At 56.6% G+C, this 15232-nt stretch overlaps 2 protein-coding genes across 5 annotated transcripts; one reads left to right on the forward strand and one right to left on the reverse strand.

Moving 5' to 3' along the window:
* Positions 1-2044: 2044 nt before the first annotated feature.
* Positions 2045-15186, reverse strand: LOC116455514 (acidic mammalian chitinase-like). Of its 3 annotated transcripts, XM_032133463.1 has the most exons (12): positions 6065-6288; positions 5587-5616; positions 5024-5225; positions 4760-4816; positions 4490-4655; positions 4275-4399; positions 3993-4095; positions 3721-3906; positions 3456-3575; positions 3219-3360; positions 2509-3074; positions 2045-2187 (listed from the first exon to the last, which is right to left on the reverse strand). In XM_032133463.1, exons 1-10 carry the CDS (start codon positions 6087-6089, stop codon positions 3226-3228), a joined length of 1149 nt encoding a protein of 382 aa, XP_031989354.1. In that variant the 5' UTR covers positions 6090-6288; the 3' UTR covers positions 2045-2187; positions 2509-3074; positions 3219-3225. The 3 variants fall into 3 exon arrangements, with proteins under 3 accessions (XP_031989354.1, XP_031989353.1, XP_031989355.1); XM_032133462.1 differs by lacking the exons at positions 5587-5616; positions 6065-6288 and adding an exon at positions 14670-15186; XM_032133464.1 differs by lacking the exon at positions 5587-5616 and having other exon boundaries at positions 6065-6289.
* On the forward strand, positions 9345-13016 carry LOC116455513 (acidic mammalian chitinase-like). Of its 2 annotated transcripts, XM_032133460.1 has the most exons (11): positions 9378-9432; positions 9881-9910; positions 10272-10473; positions 10700-10756; positions 10861-11026; positions 11117-11241; positions 11421-11544; positions 11663-11848; positions 12073-12192; positions 12282-12423; positions 12683-13016. In XM_032133460.1, exons 1-11 carry the CDS (start codon positions 9408-9410, stop codon positions 12937-12939), a joined length of 1434 nt encoding a protein of 477 aa, XP_031989351.1. In that variant the 5' UTR covers positions 9378-9407; the 3' UTR covers positions 12940-13016. The 2 variants fall into 2 exon arrangements, with proteins under 2 accessions (XP_031989352.1, XP_031989351.1); XM_032133461.1 differs by lacking the exon at positions 9881-9910 and having other exon boundaries at positions 9345-9432.
* Positions 15187-15232: the final 46 nt, after the last annotated feature.

The raw sequence follows: 15232 nt of genomic DNA on the forward strand, positions 1-15232 counted from the left end.
AATTCTGGAGTTAACTTCCTTCCCAAGTGGCTGGAATGGGGCTGGTTTTGCACTTGTGCTGAGCACGGGGTTGAAAATATTGAGATGTTTTTGTTACAGCTGAGCAGAGCTATTTTAAAACATTTAAAATATTTAAAATATTTGATTTATTAAGCTTGGTGGTGCAGGTGAGAGTTTCCAAAGGAAGGAGGTTGTGGCACAGTTGGAATCCTCAGCTGTGGTACAGCTTCAGGTAAGCTTGTCTGGCCTGATTTTTCCAGAATTTTTTATCCAGGGTCATCTAAAAAACACCAACTTTTCATTAATAACAATGAAAATGTTCCAGAAAAGGAAGGGATGAGACCTCGACCTGTGCTTTAAATAAGATTTTCTTTCCAGCAGAGCCACACGAGGCAGTGGAGGCCTCGCTTTGCTCCCTTCGGGAGTGGAAACTTCCAGAGGAAATTTCTGAATAAAAGGGATTTTTTTGGAAGGATTTTGCAAACAGGCATTTTCTGAGAGAAAATCACTTTGTCTCCTGTGGCCCAGGCAGGAAAGGATAACAAAGAACAGTGAAAATACAAACTGAAAAGGAAATTTCCTCTCTCAGAAGCAGGAGAGGATAACAAAACATGGCGAAAACGGGAAGTGAAAAGGAAATTTCCTTTTTCAGAAGCTTTGAGGCAGGAATATCAGCCCCTTATCCCCATCCTCACCTTCTGGATTTGCAGTTTCACCATCCTCTGGGGTAGTGCTGCCACTGTGGCCCAGTCTGGAGCCCCAAATTTCATCGGCCAAGTGACCCTTCTGGTTAAAGGCTGTTCTATGTTGTAAGTTCCAGGCCTAAAGCAAACAGGCACCAGATATCTCAGTTTTGGAGCTGGTTTTTGCTGGTTTGTAATTCCTGAATTTACCTCCGTGGTCAGCTAAAATACAATTATTCATTCACAGCAACAATAATGCCTCAGAAAAGGAAGATGTGAGGCAGCATCGAGAACCCTGACCTGGGTTTTGAAGCGATTTTTTGTTTTCAGCAGAGCCCCACGGGGCAGATCCATGGGAATTCCATGCTGTGGTGTCCCAGTCATCGTCCTAAGCTAAAGCCTAAAGCAGAGACAGCTTTTTGGAGACAAAAAGCCTTTTTTTGCAGCTAAAAAGCTTTGTTTGGAGATCAAAAGCTTTACTGAGAACTCCATCCCCACCTCCCATTTGTGCATTTCTCCCTGCTAGGATTCCTGCTTATTGTGAGAAAACGAGTTAAATTACCCAGGGTAAAATTCCTGATCTGGAATCCTGGCTGGGAATCGTGGTGTGCTGGAGAAAAAGGGAACACGGGCAGGCTGGCACCTCCTCTCATCCCTCGGGAAGGGCCGGTACGCACCAGGGCCGGGGGTCACCGTCTGCAGGGAAAAAAAAACCCCTCAGGATGGAGGATTTTGTGCCAAACATTCCCAGAGCAGCAGCCAGGTGGATGTCACAGCCTTGCCGGAGAATATTTTGGCTGCTTTCTCCTCCTTTTTTGGCCCTCTCCTTACCCGGGCACTCAGCTGGAAGCGCGGGGCTGTCCTGGCTCCCATCACGTATCCCCGGCTGCTCATGGGTCGGGTGCTCATGGAGGATTTGAGGATGTTCTTCTGCAATTGGAAACCCAAAATAATTTATTGATGTTTTAAAGACACTCTTTGCAGGGCAGAATTACCTCGGCAGCAAATGTTATTCCTATTAAAGTTATTCCTAATAATTCCACTAATTTCTCACTGCTGCAGAGCCTCAAGGACTGGTTGGGAAGAGAGATAATTCCTTTTTCCAGGTGGATGTGGGGACATCCTGCAGTGGGTTTGCAGGGCAGGAGTGCATGAGCAGCAGATGTTATTCCTACTACAATTATTCCTATTAATTCCCCTAATTTCTCATTCCTGCAGAGCCTCAAGGACTGGTTGGGAAGAGAGATAATTCCTTTTTCCAGGTGGATGTGGGGACATCCTGCAGTGGGTTTGCGGGGCAGCTGTGGCCCCCTTGCTCCTGTGCCTTCTGGGAAGGAGCCCAGAATGGAAGAACAACTCACCTCTGGCCCCAGGTAACAGCCCGGCCCCAGGAGAGGGTTTCCCCGCACCGCTGCCACCTCGATTCCCAGCCTGTCTGGGGCGTAGTAGTAGGGGAACATTTTCCGTTCTTGGGTTGTCCCGAAGGAGATGCTCTTCTGCACGGCTGGGGGACGAGCAGAGGAAAATGCCACCAGCGGGATGAACAAAACAGAGAGAGGAAAGAGAGAAAACAGTGACCACTTGCTGCTCCCTGCCTTCATCTCCCACGTGGGAACCTCCCTTGACCCTGGGTATTTGGGAGGGATCTGCCCTTCGGCTCTGCTTGATCCCTCCTGCCACAAGGGGCTGGTTTTCCCCAGCCTGAGCAAGGAATTGGGATCAGCCCCGTGGTGGGGAGGTCGCTGGGGAAGCCGATGCATCCGGGGAGGTGAAGGAGAAGAAAACACAGCCCCCTCTGGGTGCCCCCAGCTCGCCCAGCTCTCACCTTTTGGGTCCTGCCCCGCTGCCATCCTGCCGTGCCTGATCTTTCCGGGATGGGCTCTGCGTGCTCCAGTTGTTATAGCCATGGAGCAGGGGGATGGCAGCCCATGGAGGGAGCAGGAGAAAGCTGAGGATTCACATTTCCCTGTGGAATGTGCTGGGCTGGCTCAGGAGAGCAGCCTGGGATTGTGATGTCACAGCCTTGGGGATGGGACAACAGTTCCTCTCCCGGTTTCCAAGTGGCTGCCAGGGTAGGGCAGAAAAAAACCCCGGGGAAAATGCCAGGCTGGGATTAAATCCAAGCCCTTCCCCAAGCACAAGTGTGAACGTCCTGATAGAATCAGGAAGAACCGAAATATAAAGGATTGAATGAGTTGAAGCGGGAAGTGGTTGCTTTTGCAGAAAGCTTTATTTAATCATTCTTATTGTGTGCAGTTGGATCAGAGGATCAATGGGCTGGAACAACATCGGGATCTCCATGGCCGGTCCCCACCATCGGCACTGCAGCTCCTCCCACACCCTGAGCAGCTGCAGGGCCGTGAGGACAGCGCTGTGCAGAGCTCTTGCAGCCTGAAAAGAAAGCAGGATTTTCCCTGGGGAAGGGATGGTGTTTAAATGCCCCCCCCCTCCCACGGTCCCATGGCGTTCCCAGCCCCGCGGCCTCTGGAGCCGGCAGAAGGGGCACGAGGCCCGGCTCCCTCCCGGCTCACTCACGGTGCGGTCACAGCCCCAGGCCCTTCTTCAGCGTGGAGATCAGGGGGTATTTGCCCTCGTGGCAGAAGGTGCCGGTGAAGTCATCCAGGTCGATGGTCCAGACCATGGCCCCGCCAAAGTTGTTCTTCTTCAGCCAATCCACCTGTGGGATGCCGAGGAGAAATCCCAGTGAGCCCCAGCAACTGATCCCACAGAAGGCTCCGGCCCTGTTCCAGCACAGCCCCGCTGCCCCCAGACCTTGAGGCCGAAGCTCTTGACGTTGTCGTAGCCGATCCATTCGCTGCCCTTGTAGGCGTAGGGCACGTCCTGGGGTTCATCCCAAGCCTGGGTGGCTCCAGAGTTCAGGAAGGTGCAGATCTGGGAAAAAGGGCAGAGCAGGACAATCAGCGAGGGGCTGCGGAAAGGGCAGTGGGAACGTGGGCCGGGTTAGGAGTTCCGTGCTGGGAAGTCCCAGCAGTGTCCGTGCTGCCCTTGCAGCGCCGGGGGCGAGTCCCACACGCACCTCGTAGTAAGCCAAGAGCCCGGCCTCCTTGGTGTAGGGTCCCGCAGGACCAGGGCCGGAGGTTGGGGCCTCGATGCCGGTGTTGGATGGGTTCTGCAGGGTGAAGGTTTTCCCGTAGGTTGGGAATCCCACCAGGAGCTTCTGAGCTGGGGCGCCGTTGTTCTTCCAGTAGTTCATGGCGTATTCCTGCAGAAGCCAGCACGGGTCAGGGCCGGGCCGGGATGGGCTGGCAGGAAGAGGAGCCCTGGGCCAGAGGCCCCAAAGGCACTCACAACACTGAGGGTGCCGCTACTGAACAGGGGGCTGTTCTCGCCCGTGGAGCCGTCCCAGGGCCCGTGGAAGTCATAGGTCATCACGTGGATGTAATCCAGGTACCTGTGGGGAGCAGGGGCTGTGTCCTGACCCGAGGCACCAGAGCTCTGGGTGCCCGGTCACCCCCCAGCCCCGGCCACAGCCCCTCCTGCTGCACACGGGGCTCCCTCAGGGGCTCTCTGGAGCTTTCCCTTGCAGGAACCTACCTCAGTCCCACCCATGAGCCCAGGTTTGCCACTCACTTGCCCAACTCAGCAATCTCGTAGCCAGCTTGGATGGTGGAAAGTCCTCCGGCCACAGCGGCGGTGACCATGAGCCGGGGCCGGTTGGTCTGTTTGGCTTCCTGCTCGAAGGCTGCCAGCAGTTCCTGAGGGATCCCAGGGACAGGAATCACCTGGGGGCTCTGGGATGGGGCTTTGCAGCTGCCCAGGGCTCACAGGGCTGGAGCCAAGCCCACCTTAACCAGGACGGTGAAGAGACCCTTGTCCTGGGCTGGGCTGCCCCTGGAGCCGGGGTATTCCCAGTCCAGGTCCAGCCCATCGAATCCGTACTGGCGCAGGAACCTGACCACGGAGTTGATGAAGGTCTGGCGGTTCTGGGGTGTGGAAACCATGGTGGTGAACCTGGGCAAGCAGAGCGGGACAGAGATGGGGTTGGGTTGGAGCCCCTTCCTCCTCTCCCTCCCTTTCCTGGGAGTCATTATTGGAAAGAGCTGGATTGAACTCACTTCTCTGTGCCGAAATTCCATCCTCCAATGGCCAGCAGGGTCTTCAGGTTCCTGTTCCTGCAAGGAGAGGACAGGAACCGGAGTCACCCCAAGGCTTTGGTGTCACTGTGGCCTTTGCAGGCCGGGTCCTTTTGGTGGGAAAGGCCAAGGGCCAACAGGCAGCGCCCGGAGCCACTGTCCCCGAGCTCAGGGGACGGGTCTGTCCCCCTGCCCTGCCCAGCACCAGAGGGAGCAGCAGCCCTGCCCGAGGCTGCCAGCACTCACTGGTTCTTGAGGCCGTTGAAGGACTTGTACAGGGTCTCATCGTTCCACTCGTAGGTGGTGATCTCGTTGTTGTTCATGCCGGCGAAGGCGTAGATCAGGTGGTTGCACAGGCAGGGGTCGACATTTTCGGGGGTGTACTTGCCCAGGCCAGGCCTGTACTGGGCCCAGTTGGTGAAGTAACAGGTCAGCACATAGGCAGTGCCTGCGGGGAGACACAGGGCATGGAGGGGCCTGCAGCGCCCTGGGCACAGCCCGGCCCCTGCGGGCACAGCGGCCGCACGGAGCCGCGGGCAAGCAGCGGGCACAGGCTCCCTGTGCGGGCCAGGGGCTCAGGGAAAGGGCAGCAGGGCTGGCGATCCCTCGGACGCTGCCGGGCTCCCCGGGACAGCCCCGCAGCGGGCGCCTTCCTCCCCTGGCCCTGGGGACGGCTCGGTCCCGCAGCCTCTGGTGCCCTTCAGCTCCCGGCTCGGGGTCTGTGCCCCCGACGGGCCCTTCCTGCCCGGGAGGCAGCCGGGAGGCAGCCGGGAGCTCCGGGGCAGCTGCTGCAGGGAAGAAGCACCTACCGACGTGGGCGTTCAGCAGCAGGGCCAGGCCTGGCGGGGCACAAGGAAACAACAAAGAGGTCACTGCTTGCTCTTAGAAATGCAAAGGTCTTGTGCAAGACTCTGCTCCCAAGCTGAGGCAGAGGAGGTTTTCTACAGAAGAGGCTAAAATCTGTCAAATCATTTCAGGTAAAAGCAGAGCAAAGGACCCAAACAGGTGCCAAAGCAGCCATTTGACTTTCAGATTTATATTTCAAAGCCCATTTCAGTCCTGGCCTGCGATGGACTCTGCCCATGTTCAAAGCAGAACAGATCCCCAACAGCAGCAGCACTAAAGAACGGAAGTCTCCCTCCCAAAAGAAAATTGTGAAACCTTTGACAGAAAAGAGAGAGCAGCATTTTTATCCCTCCAACCCCCTGTACAGCAGCAGAGTGCCAGTGGCAGAGCCAGCAGCCCTGGGCAGGAAGGCAGAGAGCTGCAGTTTGCAGCGGCACTCACCGGTGAGCAGAGTGAGCTTGGCCATCTTGGACCAGGACTGATGTGCTCGGGCTCTCTCCCACTTTTATACCCTGCTCCTTCCTCTGCCAGTCTTACATCAACAGCGACGGACAAACATGACGAAACTTGGCAAAGATCCCCATCGCCAAATCGGACCCCAGGACAATGGGCCTGAGCACCCCAGCTGGAGGGGTCACTGGTGTGGGGCTGTGCCATGTCCTGGTGCTGCAAGGGCAGATAAAGAGTGGGATTAGATTTCTGTGACTGTCCAAATGCTGTTCTTAACAACAGCTTTGTGTCCCCGCTGGCGACTGCGCAGGGAGCGATGGCTGAAGTGTGAGACCTTGCGCTGTCCTGGAGCCCTTCCAGAGATGGTGGCACTGCCAAAACAAAGGATTTGCGCAAGGGTTGGGTCTCCTTGTGTTGATGGAAACAAAGTGAATCAGAATCAGGCTCTGCTGCGTTGTCCTCCCACTTGTTCTTGTGACCATGGGTGTCAGGAGACTGGAGAAAGAAGATGACAAAACCAATGTTTCTTACAGAAGAACTTTTCTTTATCAGGTGGAGAATGACTCAGTAAAAACTGTTCTGGTTTTCCTTTAGTGATGGGATTCCTCCTGTCTGCTTCCATGATGTGACCCCACCTCAGCTGGGTGGGCAAGAGACAGCTCAGACCACCAAGGTCCCTCTGTCCCAACGCTGCCCACAGCAAGAGAGCCCAGATCCCAGAGCCTCCAGCATTCCCAGTGCTGGGAGCCAGAGCCCCGCTCAGCCCTGCCTTGGGACGGTCCCACCAAGGACGCCCAGCCCTGGCAAAGCCCAGAGCGTGGGTTTGGCACTGCCACCATCTCTGGAAGGGCTCCAGGACAGCGCAAGGTCTCACACTTCAGCCATCGCTCCCTGCGCTGGGATTTGAAGGGTTTCCTGGACGTGCTGAAGTGAAAGAGTTCCCTGAGGGAGCCCCGTGTGCAGCAGGAGGGGCCGTGGCCGGGGCTGGGGGGTGACCGGGCACCCAGAGCTCTGGTGCCTCGGGTCAGGACACAGCCCCTGCTCCCCACAGGTACCTGGATTACATCCACGTGATGACATTTTTGGGATAATTCCCCCCAGGAAAATTCCCAAGAACGCCATTCCACACTAAAAAACTAAATCCATCCTGGGAACAGATTGTCCCTGGGACGGTTGTCACTCCTCTGCCTGCACTGAGGAGCACCAGACCAGCAGCCCAAAGCAGGCCTGGCTTTCCCAAAGTTTTCCTTGGAAAACTCATCCAGCTCCTCACATCCAGACCCAATGGTGCCTTTGCTCCATGTGGGAATCCCAAGCTGGATCTCGGCTACCCCAAGGACCTCCCTGCCATCGGCACAAATCCCTCTGGGAGCTGCCAGCTCCAGTGTCCCTGTTCCAGGAGGCCAGACCTGCATCCCTGCATCCCGATAAGGATCCCAATGATGTCCAAAGGACACAGCGCCATTCCAGGGACCTTCCCGCTTGTCCCTGTGGAGCTTTCCACAGTGACATTCCAAGTGTCTCCAGCAAGGGCAGGGAGAGCCAAACAAACTCCCTGAAGGAATGGCTGAGGCACAGCGAGGTCAGCTGGGCTGGGGTGCCCAAGGTTTTGGGGGAAAACAGCAGATTTTGGGGATTTTTCCTGACAGACACATCTCTGGCTGTGCCGGTGCCATCCCTAAATCTGCCAAACCTCCAGGACAAGAAGGAGGAGAAGGTTTAAGGAATCATCCTGGAAGGAGCACCTGGGCACTGCTGAGCTTGGATACCAGGAAACATCAGGGTCTGCTCTCCGTGAGCTGTCGGGAAAGAGCGGAAGGACAGACGGACTCAATCCCAACAGCCACGGAATCACTGGGATGGCAGTTTCAGAGGGAAGATGCAGCAGGAACAGCCCGGAGTGGTGGAATCTCTCTGCAATCCAGCACTGGGACAGCTGGAAGGTCCCCGTCTGCTCTTTTTAATTGGAATTCTTTCAGCAAGGACCAATTCTTGTGCCCACAGCTAAGCAGCTTTGTCAGAACAGAAAAAAGCAGGAAAAGTCCTGAAGGAAAACTCCAGAATTTGCCTGACTCACATTTGTTACCCCCCCTGTGAGGACAAGAGCCCTTGAGCCTGTCCCAAACGCTCTCCTTTCCACACCAAAACACCTTCCATGGATAACAGCTGAAAAGGCTCCAGAGGTTGCTGAGGGTGGGATTTTCCAGATCTATTCCAGTTGAATTTGTACCTTGTGACTTTATCAAGCAAGAAAAACACTGGAAAAATACCCCTCGAGGATGTTGTCCTGTTATCAGCCGTATCCCACCCCGTGCCTGCACGAAATCCCGAAGGCTCAGGCTGGCACATTTTAATCTGCAGGTTGGCCAGCATCTGATACCAGGCTGTGACCTCCAGGAAAGTCACCTTGGTGTCACCCCAGCAGGAATTAAACAACGTCCCAGTGCAGGGACACGGCCGTGTCCCCGCTGTGTCCCACTCCTGAGTGGGGGAAAGGGAAGAAATTCCCAGTCTCCTCGCACAGGGTGAGAGTGTGGAGTCTCCACCTGGGCAGAAGCTGAAATAAAAATGTGGAAAGGAGATTTTGAGGCATTCAGCTGTCGGAGCTGCACTTAAGGAGAAACAGGAATGAATGGCAACATGGGGGTTTCTCAGATTGGGAAAGAGCTGAGCAGGAAGAGGAGGGGATAAATGTGAGAGGAAAATGAACCTGCCCCATCTTGAGGGGCCTCCTTTGTAGAGTTTGACCCCCAAGAAATAAAGAAACTTCCTCTGCTTCCCTGAGAGACACCACCTCAGTTGGGTGGGCAAGAGACAGCTCAGACCACCAAGGTCCCTCTGTCCCACAGCGAGCGAGCCCAGATCCCAGAGCCTCCAGCATTCCCAGTGCTGGGAGCCAGAGCCCCGCTCAGCCCTGCCTTGGGACGGTCCCACCAAGGACACCCAGCCCTGGCAAAGCCCAGAGCGTGGGTTTGGCACTGCCACCATCTCTGGAAGGGCTCCAGGACAGCGCAAGGTCTCACACTTCAGCCATCGCTCCCTGCGCAGTCGCCAGCGGGGACACAAAGCTGTTGTTAAGAACAGCATTTGGACAGTCACAGAAATCTAATCCCACTCTTTATCTGCCCTTGCAGCACCAGGACATGGCACAGCCCCACACCAGTGACCCCTCCAGCTGGGGTGCTCAGGCCCATTGTCCTGGGGTCCGATTTGGCGATGGGGATCTTTGCCAAGTTTCGTCATGTTTGTCCGTCGCTGTTGATGTAAGACTGGCAGAGGAAGGAGCAGGGTATAAAAGTGGGAGAGAGCCCGAGCACATCAGTCCTGGTCCAAGATGGCCAAGCTCACTCTGCTCACCGGTGAGTGCCGCTGCAAACTGCAGCTCTCTGCCTTCCTGCCCAGGGCTGCTGGCTCTGCCACTGGCACTCTGCTGCTGTACAGGGGGTTGGAGGGATAAAAATGCTGCTCTCTCTTTTCTGTCAAAGGTTTCACAATTTTCTTTTGGGAGGGAGACTTCCGTTCTTTAGTGCTGCTGCTGTTGGGGATCTGTTCTGCTTTGAACATGGGCAGAGTCCATCGCAGGCCAGGACTGAAATGGGCTTTGAAATATAAATCTGAAAGTCAAATGGCTGCTTTGGCACCTGTTTGGGTCCTTTGCTATGCTTTTACCTGAAATGATTTGACAGATTTTAGCCTCTTCTGTAGAAAACCTCCTCTGCCTCAGCTTGGGAGCAGAGTCTTGCACAAGACCTTTGCATTTCTAAGAGCAAGCAGTGACCTCTTTGTTGTTTCCTTGTGCCCCGCCAGGCCTGGCCCTGCTGCTGAACGCCCACGTCGGTAGGTGCTTCTTCCCTGCAGCAGCTGCCCCGGAGCTCCCGGCTGCCTCCCGGCTGCCTCCCGGGCAGGAAGGGCCCGTCGGGGGCACAGACCCCGAGCCGGGAGCTGAAGGGCACCAGAGGCTGCGGGACCGAGCCGTCCCCAGGGCCAGGGGAGGAAGGCGCCCGCTGCGGGGCTGTCCCGGGGAGCCCGGCAGCGTCCGAGGGATCGCCAGCCCTGCTGCCCTTTCCCTGAGCCCCTGGCCCGCACAGGGAGCCTGTGCCCGCTGCTTGCCCGCGGCTCCGTGCGGCCGCTGTGCCCGCAGGGGCCGGGCTGTGCCCAGGGCGCTGCAGGCCCCTCCATGCCCTGTGTCTCCCCGCAGGCACTGCCTATGTGCTGACCTGTTACTTCACCAACTGGGCCCAGTACAGGCCTGGCCTGGGCAAGTACACCCCCGAAAATGTCGACCCCTGCCTGTGCAACCACCTGATCTACGCCTTCGCCGGCATGAACAACAACGAGATCACCACCTACGAGTGGAACGATGAGACCCTGTACAAGTCCTTCAACGGCCTCAAGAACCAGTGAGTGCTGGCAGCCTCGGGCAGGGCTGCTGCTCCCTCCCAGTCCTAACCTGTGCTTCAGGCTCTGCACGGTGGCAGCGGTTCTGGGTGAGGGATGCTGAGAGAAGAGGGACGGAGACACGGACAGGGCGGGGCAGGGTGACAGCCCGGTCCCCTGAGCTCAGGGACAGCAGTTCTGAGCGCTGTGGACTTGCAAGGACTCCTGTTCCTGCCTCTTCCCTTTCAGGAACAAAGACCTGAAGACCCTGCTGGCCATTGGAGGATGGAATTTTGGCACAGCCAAGTGAGTGCAAACCATGTCCTGCCCTAAAAAGCAGCGTGGAAAAGAAAGGAGAGGAGGAAGGGGCTCCAACCCAACCCCATCTCTGTCCCGCTCTGCTTGCCCAGGTTCACCACCATGGTTTCCACACCCCAGAACCGCCAGACCTTCATCAACTCCGTGGTCAGGTTCCTGCGCCAGTACGGATTCGATGGGCTGGACCTGGACTGGGAATACCCCGGCTCCAGGGGCAGCCCAGCCCAGGACAAGGGTCTCTTCACCGTCCTGGTTAAGGTGGGCTTGGCTCCAGCCCTGTGAGCCCTGGGCGGCTGCAAAGCCCCATCCCAGAGCCCCCAGGTGATTCCTGTCCCTGGGATCCCTCAGGAACTGCTGGCAGCCTTCGAGCAGGAAGCCAAACAGACCAACCGGCCCCGGCTCATGGTCACCGCCGCTGTGGCTGCCGGACTTTCCACCATCCAGGCTGGCTACGAGATTGCTGAGATTGGCAAGTAAGTGGCAAACCTGGGCTCACTGGTGGGATTTGAAGGGTTTCCTGAAGTGCTGAAGTGAAAGAGTTCCCTGAGGGAGCCCCATGTGCAGCAGGAGGGGCTGTGGCCGGGGCTGGGGGGTGACCGGGCACCCAGAGCTCTGGTGCCTCGGGTCAGGACACAGCCCCTGCTCCCCACAGGTACCTGGATTACATCCACGTGATGACCTACGACTTCCACGGCTCCTGGGAGAGGAACACTGGTGAGAACAGCCCCCTGTTTGCTGGCCCTGCTGACACTGGGGACTACAAATACTTCAACGTTGTGAGTGTTTTTGTGGGACGCTCACAACTCTCAGACCCTCGTGGCTCCCCCGAGGAGGTTTTGAGGAATTCATCCTCCAAATCCCGGCAAAGACTTGAGCAGGACTGGTTTCTTGCAGGAATATGCCATGAATTATTGGAAGAGCAACGGTGCCCCAGCTGAGAAGCTCCTGGTGGGATTCCCAACCTATGGAAAGAGTTTCACCCTGCAGAACCCATCTGACACCTCCGTTGGAGCTCCAGCGTCCGGCCCTGGCCCAGCTGGGCCCTACACCAGGGAGGCCGGAACCCTGGCTTACTACGAGGTATGGATGTTCCCATCACATTCCTTTCCCAAATCATTTGAAGGAATTTATCAGGAAGTTCCCATGGAGTTTTCAGACACCAAGCTGTCCATAGAATCGCTAGGAAAAAGTTAAATACTCAGGGGCCAGAGAAACGGCACAAAACCAGAGGATAAATCCAAGACAACGGGCAAGCCTGGGCTTTTCCCTTTCTGTGGATAACATTCCTGCTTCCTTCTCCCCAGATCTGCACCTTCCTGAGCTCCGGAGCCACCCAGGCTTGGGATGAACCCCAGGACGTGCCCTACGCCTACAAGGACAGCGAATGGGTCGGCTACGACAACGTCAAGAGCTTCGGCCTCAAGGTCTGGGGGCAGCGGGGCTGTGCTGGGACGGGGCCGGAGCCTTCTGTGGGATCAGTTGCTGGGGCTCACTGGGATTTTCCTCCCCACAGGTGGATTGGCTGAAGAAGAACAACTTTGGCGGGGCCATGGTCTGGGCCCTGGACATGGATGACTTCACCGGCACCTTCTGCCACGAGGGCAAATACCCCCTGATCTCCACGCTGAAGAAGGGCCTGGGGCTGGAGAGCGGCGGTGAGTGGCTCTGGGAGAGCAGGAGCAGCTCCTTGACGGAGACTTCCAAACTCCCTGTGAAGGGATGGGGAGGAATGAAACACTTCCAACCCTTTCCTGCCTGAATTCCAGACTCTGTTCCCCCTTCCTCCCATTTGAGGCTCCCACCACCACCAGCGGGAGCAGCTCCCTCATGGAGATTCCCAAGCTTCCTATGGGAGGGACGAAACACCGGGAGCACGAAAATAAACCTTCTCCTGCTTGAATTCTTGAATTCCAGACTGTGTTCCCCCCGCTGAGCCCCTGCCTCCCATCACCGAGGCTCCCACCACCACCACCACCACCAGCGGTGGCTCCGGCGGCTCCGGCGGCTCCGGCGGCAGCGGCTTCTGCGCCGGGAAACCCAACGGGATCTACGCAGACCCCGACAACAAGAGGAACTTCTACAGCTGCGTGAACGGGCAGACCTTCGTGCAGAGCTGTGAGCAGGGGCTGGTCTTCGACCCCGTCTGCTCCTGCTGCAACTGGCCCCAGTGATCCCAACCCTTTTCCAGCCATCCCTCAGATCCAATTGTTGGCACCGCTGGTGATGAAATAAAGCTTTCTGTAAACAATCCTCCGTGGTTCGACTTCTTTTTTTCTGGCTGGTTTTCACCAGCTCTTGGCTCTCCGGGAATCCTGGAGTGAGTGGCTATTAGAATTCCCGACGGCAGGTGTCAATGTTGCCTGCTCTTCTTCCCAGCCCTGTGGGGCTGGAGGGATTTTCCAGGAGTCTTCCGGCAACATTTGGAGGAGCAAAGTGGTTGCAGGCCAGAAAGCTGAGTTGTTGTTCCTCTTTGTTCAGATCGAGATCTGTGGTGAAGAGGAATTTTTTTTGCAGTTTTGTATAGAAATGGAGCACTTTGGCCTTGCCATAGGTAAAAAAAACCCACGATAAAGGCAGTTGGTTTCTCCAGGGTTTTAAAGCCTGTGTAAGACATGGAATCATGGAATCCAGCCTGGTTTGGGTTAGAAGGGACCTTAAAGTTCATCCCATTCCATCCCCTGCCATGGGCAGGGACACCTTCCACCATCCCAGGTTGCTCCAACCTGGCCTTGGACACTTCCAGGGATCCAGGGGCAGCCACAGCTTCTCTGGGAAATCCATTCCAGGGCCTCCCCACCCTCACAGGGAAGAATTCCTTCCCAATATCCCATCTAACCCTGCCCTCCTTCACCCTAAGGCCATTCCCCCTTTTCCTGTCACTCCAGGCCCTTGTCCAAAGTCCCTCTCCAAGCCATGACTGATTCAGGGTTAATGAGAAATTATTCAACATTTCCATCCCAAACCTCACCCAACCCTGCCAGGACGCCTGCTAAGGCATCCATCCATTTATTTACCCGCCCAGGAATCCCATCCCCTACGGCAGAGCACCCCAGAGCCTTGGCAGAGATAAATCCATCCCTTCTGCCCCTCTCAAATGTCCCATCACGTCATCCCTGCGCGTGTCCGTCCTTCCCTGGGCGCACACGGAGCTGCTGGAAGAGGGGCGAGGAGCTGGCTGGAATGCTGGCAGGGCTGGCATCTGCTCAGCTGCCTCGGTAGAGGGATTTGGGAGCTGGCCTGGTCCAAATTTCTTCCTGTTCTTCCAAGCAGAACATTTGGGGTCGCCGCAGGATGGAGGTCGCAGCTGCCGTGAGATCCATCCTGTGGGAAGCCCTGGATGAAGGCCCAGCATCGTTACCGGAGGTGCAGCACAGAATCCCAGAATCCCTGAGGCTGGAACAGCCTCCCAGGACCATCGAGTCCAAGCTGTGCCTGATCCCCACCTTGTCACCAGCCCAGGAGTGCCTTGGACACCTCCGGGAGTTCCTTGGACACCTCCAGGGATGGGGATTCCACACAGTCTCTCCAGGAGCACAGCAAATATCTGGCAGCTGCTTTGGGTCAGATTCATGGCAAGAAAACTCCTCAAATTCCCTCCTCCCAAAGGTCTTGGTCAGGAGATCCACGAAGTTCCGGGCATTCCTCCTGTTCGGGCCAGCCAGGAACGCTCCTCTCTCCCCGAGTCCCATGAGCTCCGTGGAAAGGGCTCCATTTTCCAGCTCTTTCCCCCAATCCCGACTCCTCATTCCTCTGTTCCCACCTTCCCCTGGCGTTTGATTTCCCTTCTCTCCACAGCTCATGCAAGAGGCGCTGATGTTCAGACACCAGCCCTCCCCTGCTCCCGAGGAGGATTCCTGCCTCCCTTCCTCCCTCATTCCCAGAAATGCCAGCTCTGACTCACCCTGCTTACGAAATCCTGCAGCCATTCCCCCCCGCTGCCGCTTCTCCAGCGTGCTCTGCTCACCTCTCGTCCCCAGGGATGTTTCGGGAGGACTCAGAAGAGTTTTTCCACGAGGATTCCATGCGGCGCTGCCGTCTCCCATTGTCCATCCCTCCCTTCCAGCGCATCTTCCATCGTTCCTCGTCCCCCCCCCGGCGCTCAGCTGCTGCCATCAGGCTCTGTAAACAAATCTCGAGCCTCTGCGATGTTGCGAATCGCCTCCCACTCGATTTCTGACCGTCCTGTTCCCCAAATAACCCTGACTCTGCTCTGCTGGCATCTCCCTGACGTTCCCTGGAGCTCAGCATCGTCTTCCCCTGTGCTGGTGAGCTCCGGGCAGCTCCGTGCGCCTGGGAATGGGCTGCAGATCCTTCCACCTATCCCAAAATCAATCCCGACGTTATTTCCTGCTTTTCCAAGCCTTCAGACACATTCCCAAATCCCTTCCCTGCACATAAACGTATCCACGCTCAGCACAGGTGGGAAAAAGAACTCCAGAAATGCTGGATCCACAGGAACGAGCG

Source organism: Corvus moneduloides, chromosome 24, assembly GCF_009650955.1.
Source record: "Corvus moneduloides isolate bCorMon1 chromosome 24, bCorMon1.pri, whole genome shotgun sequence".
NCBI lineage: Eukaryota > Metazoa > Chordata > Aves > Passeriformes > Corvidae > Corvus > Corvus moneduloides.

Bases quoted from the DNA above. Each gene is read 5' to 3' on its own strand.
- LOC116455513 (XM_032133460.1), top strand. From the start codon at position 9,408: ATGGCCAAGCTCACTCTGCTCACCG. The intron at 11,545-11,662 runs GTGAGTGTTTTT...GGTTTCTTGCAG, and splicing joins ACTACAAATACTTCAACGTT to GAATATGCCATGAATTATTG. The intron at 11,849-12,072 runs GTATGGATGTTC...CCTTCTCCCCAG, and splicing joins GAACCCTGGCTTACTACGAG to ATCTGCACCTTCCTGAGCTC.
- LOC116455514 (XM_032133462.1), bottom strand. From the start codon at position 14,811: ATGGGAGACGGCAGCGCCGCATGGAATCCTCGTGGAAAAACTCTTCTG. The intron at 4,817-5,023 runs GTGAGTGCTGGC...CTCTCCTTGCAG, and splicing joins TTCAACGGCCTCAAGAACCA to GAACAGGAACCTGAAGACCC. The intron at 4,656-4,759 runs GTGAGTTCAATC...CTGCTTGCCCAG, and splicing joins TGGAATTTCGGCACAGAGAA to GTTCACCACCATGGTTTCCA.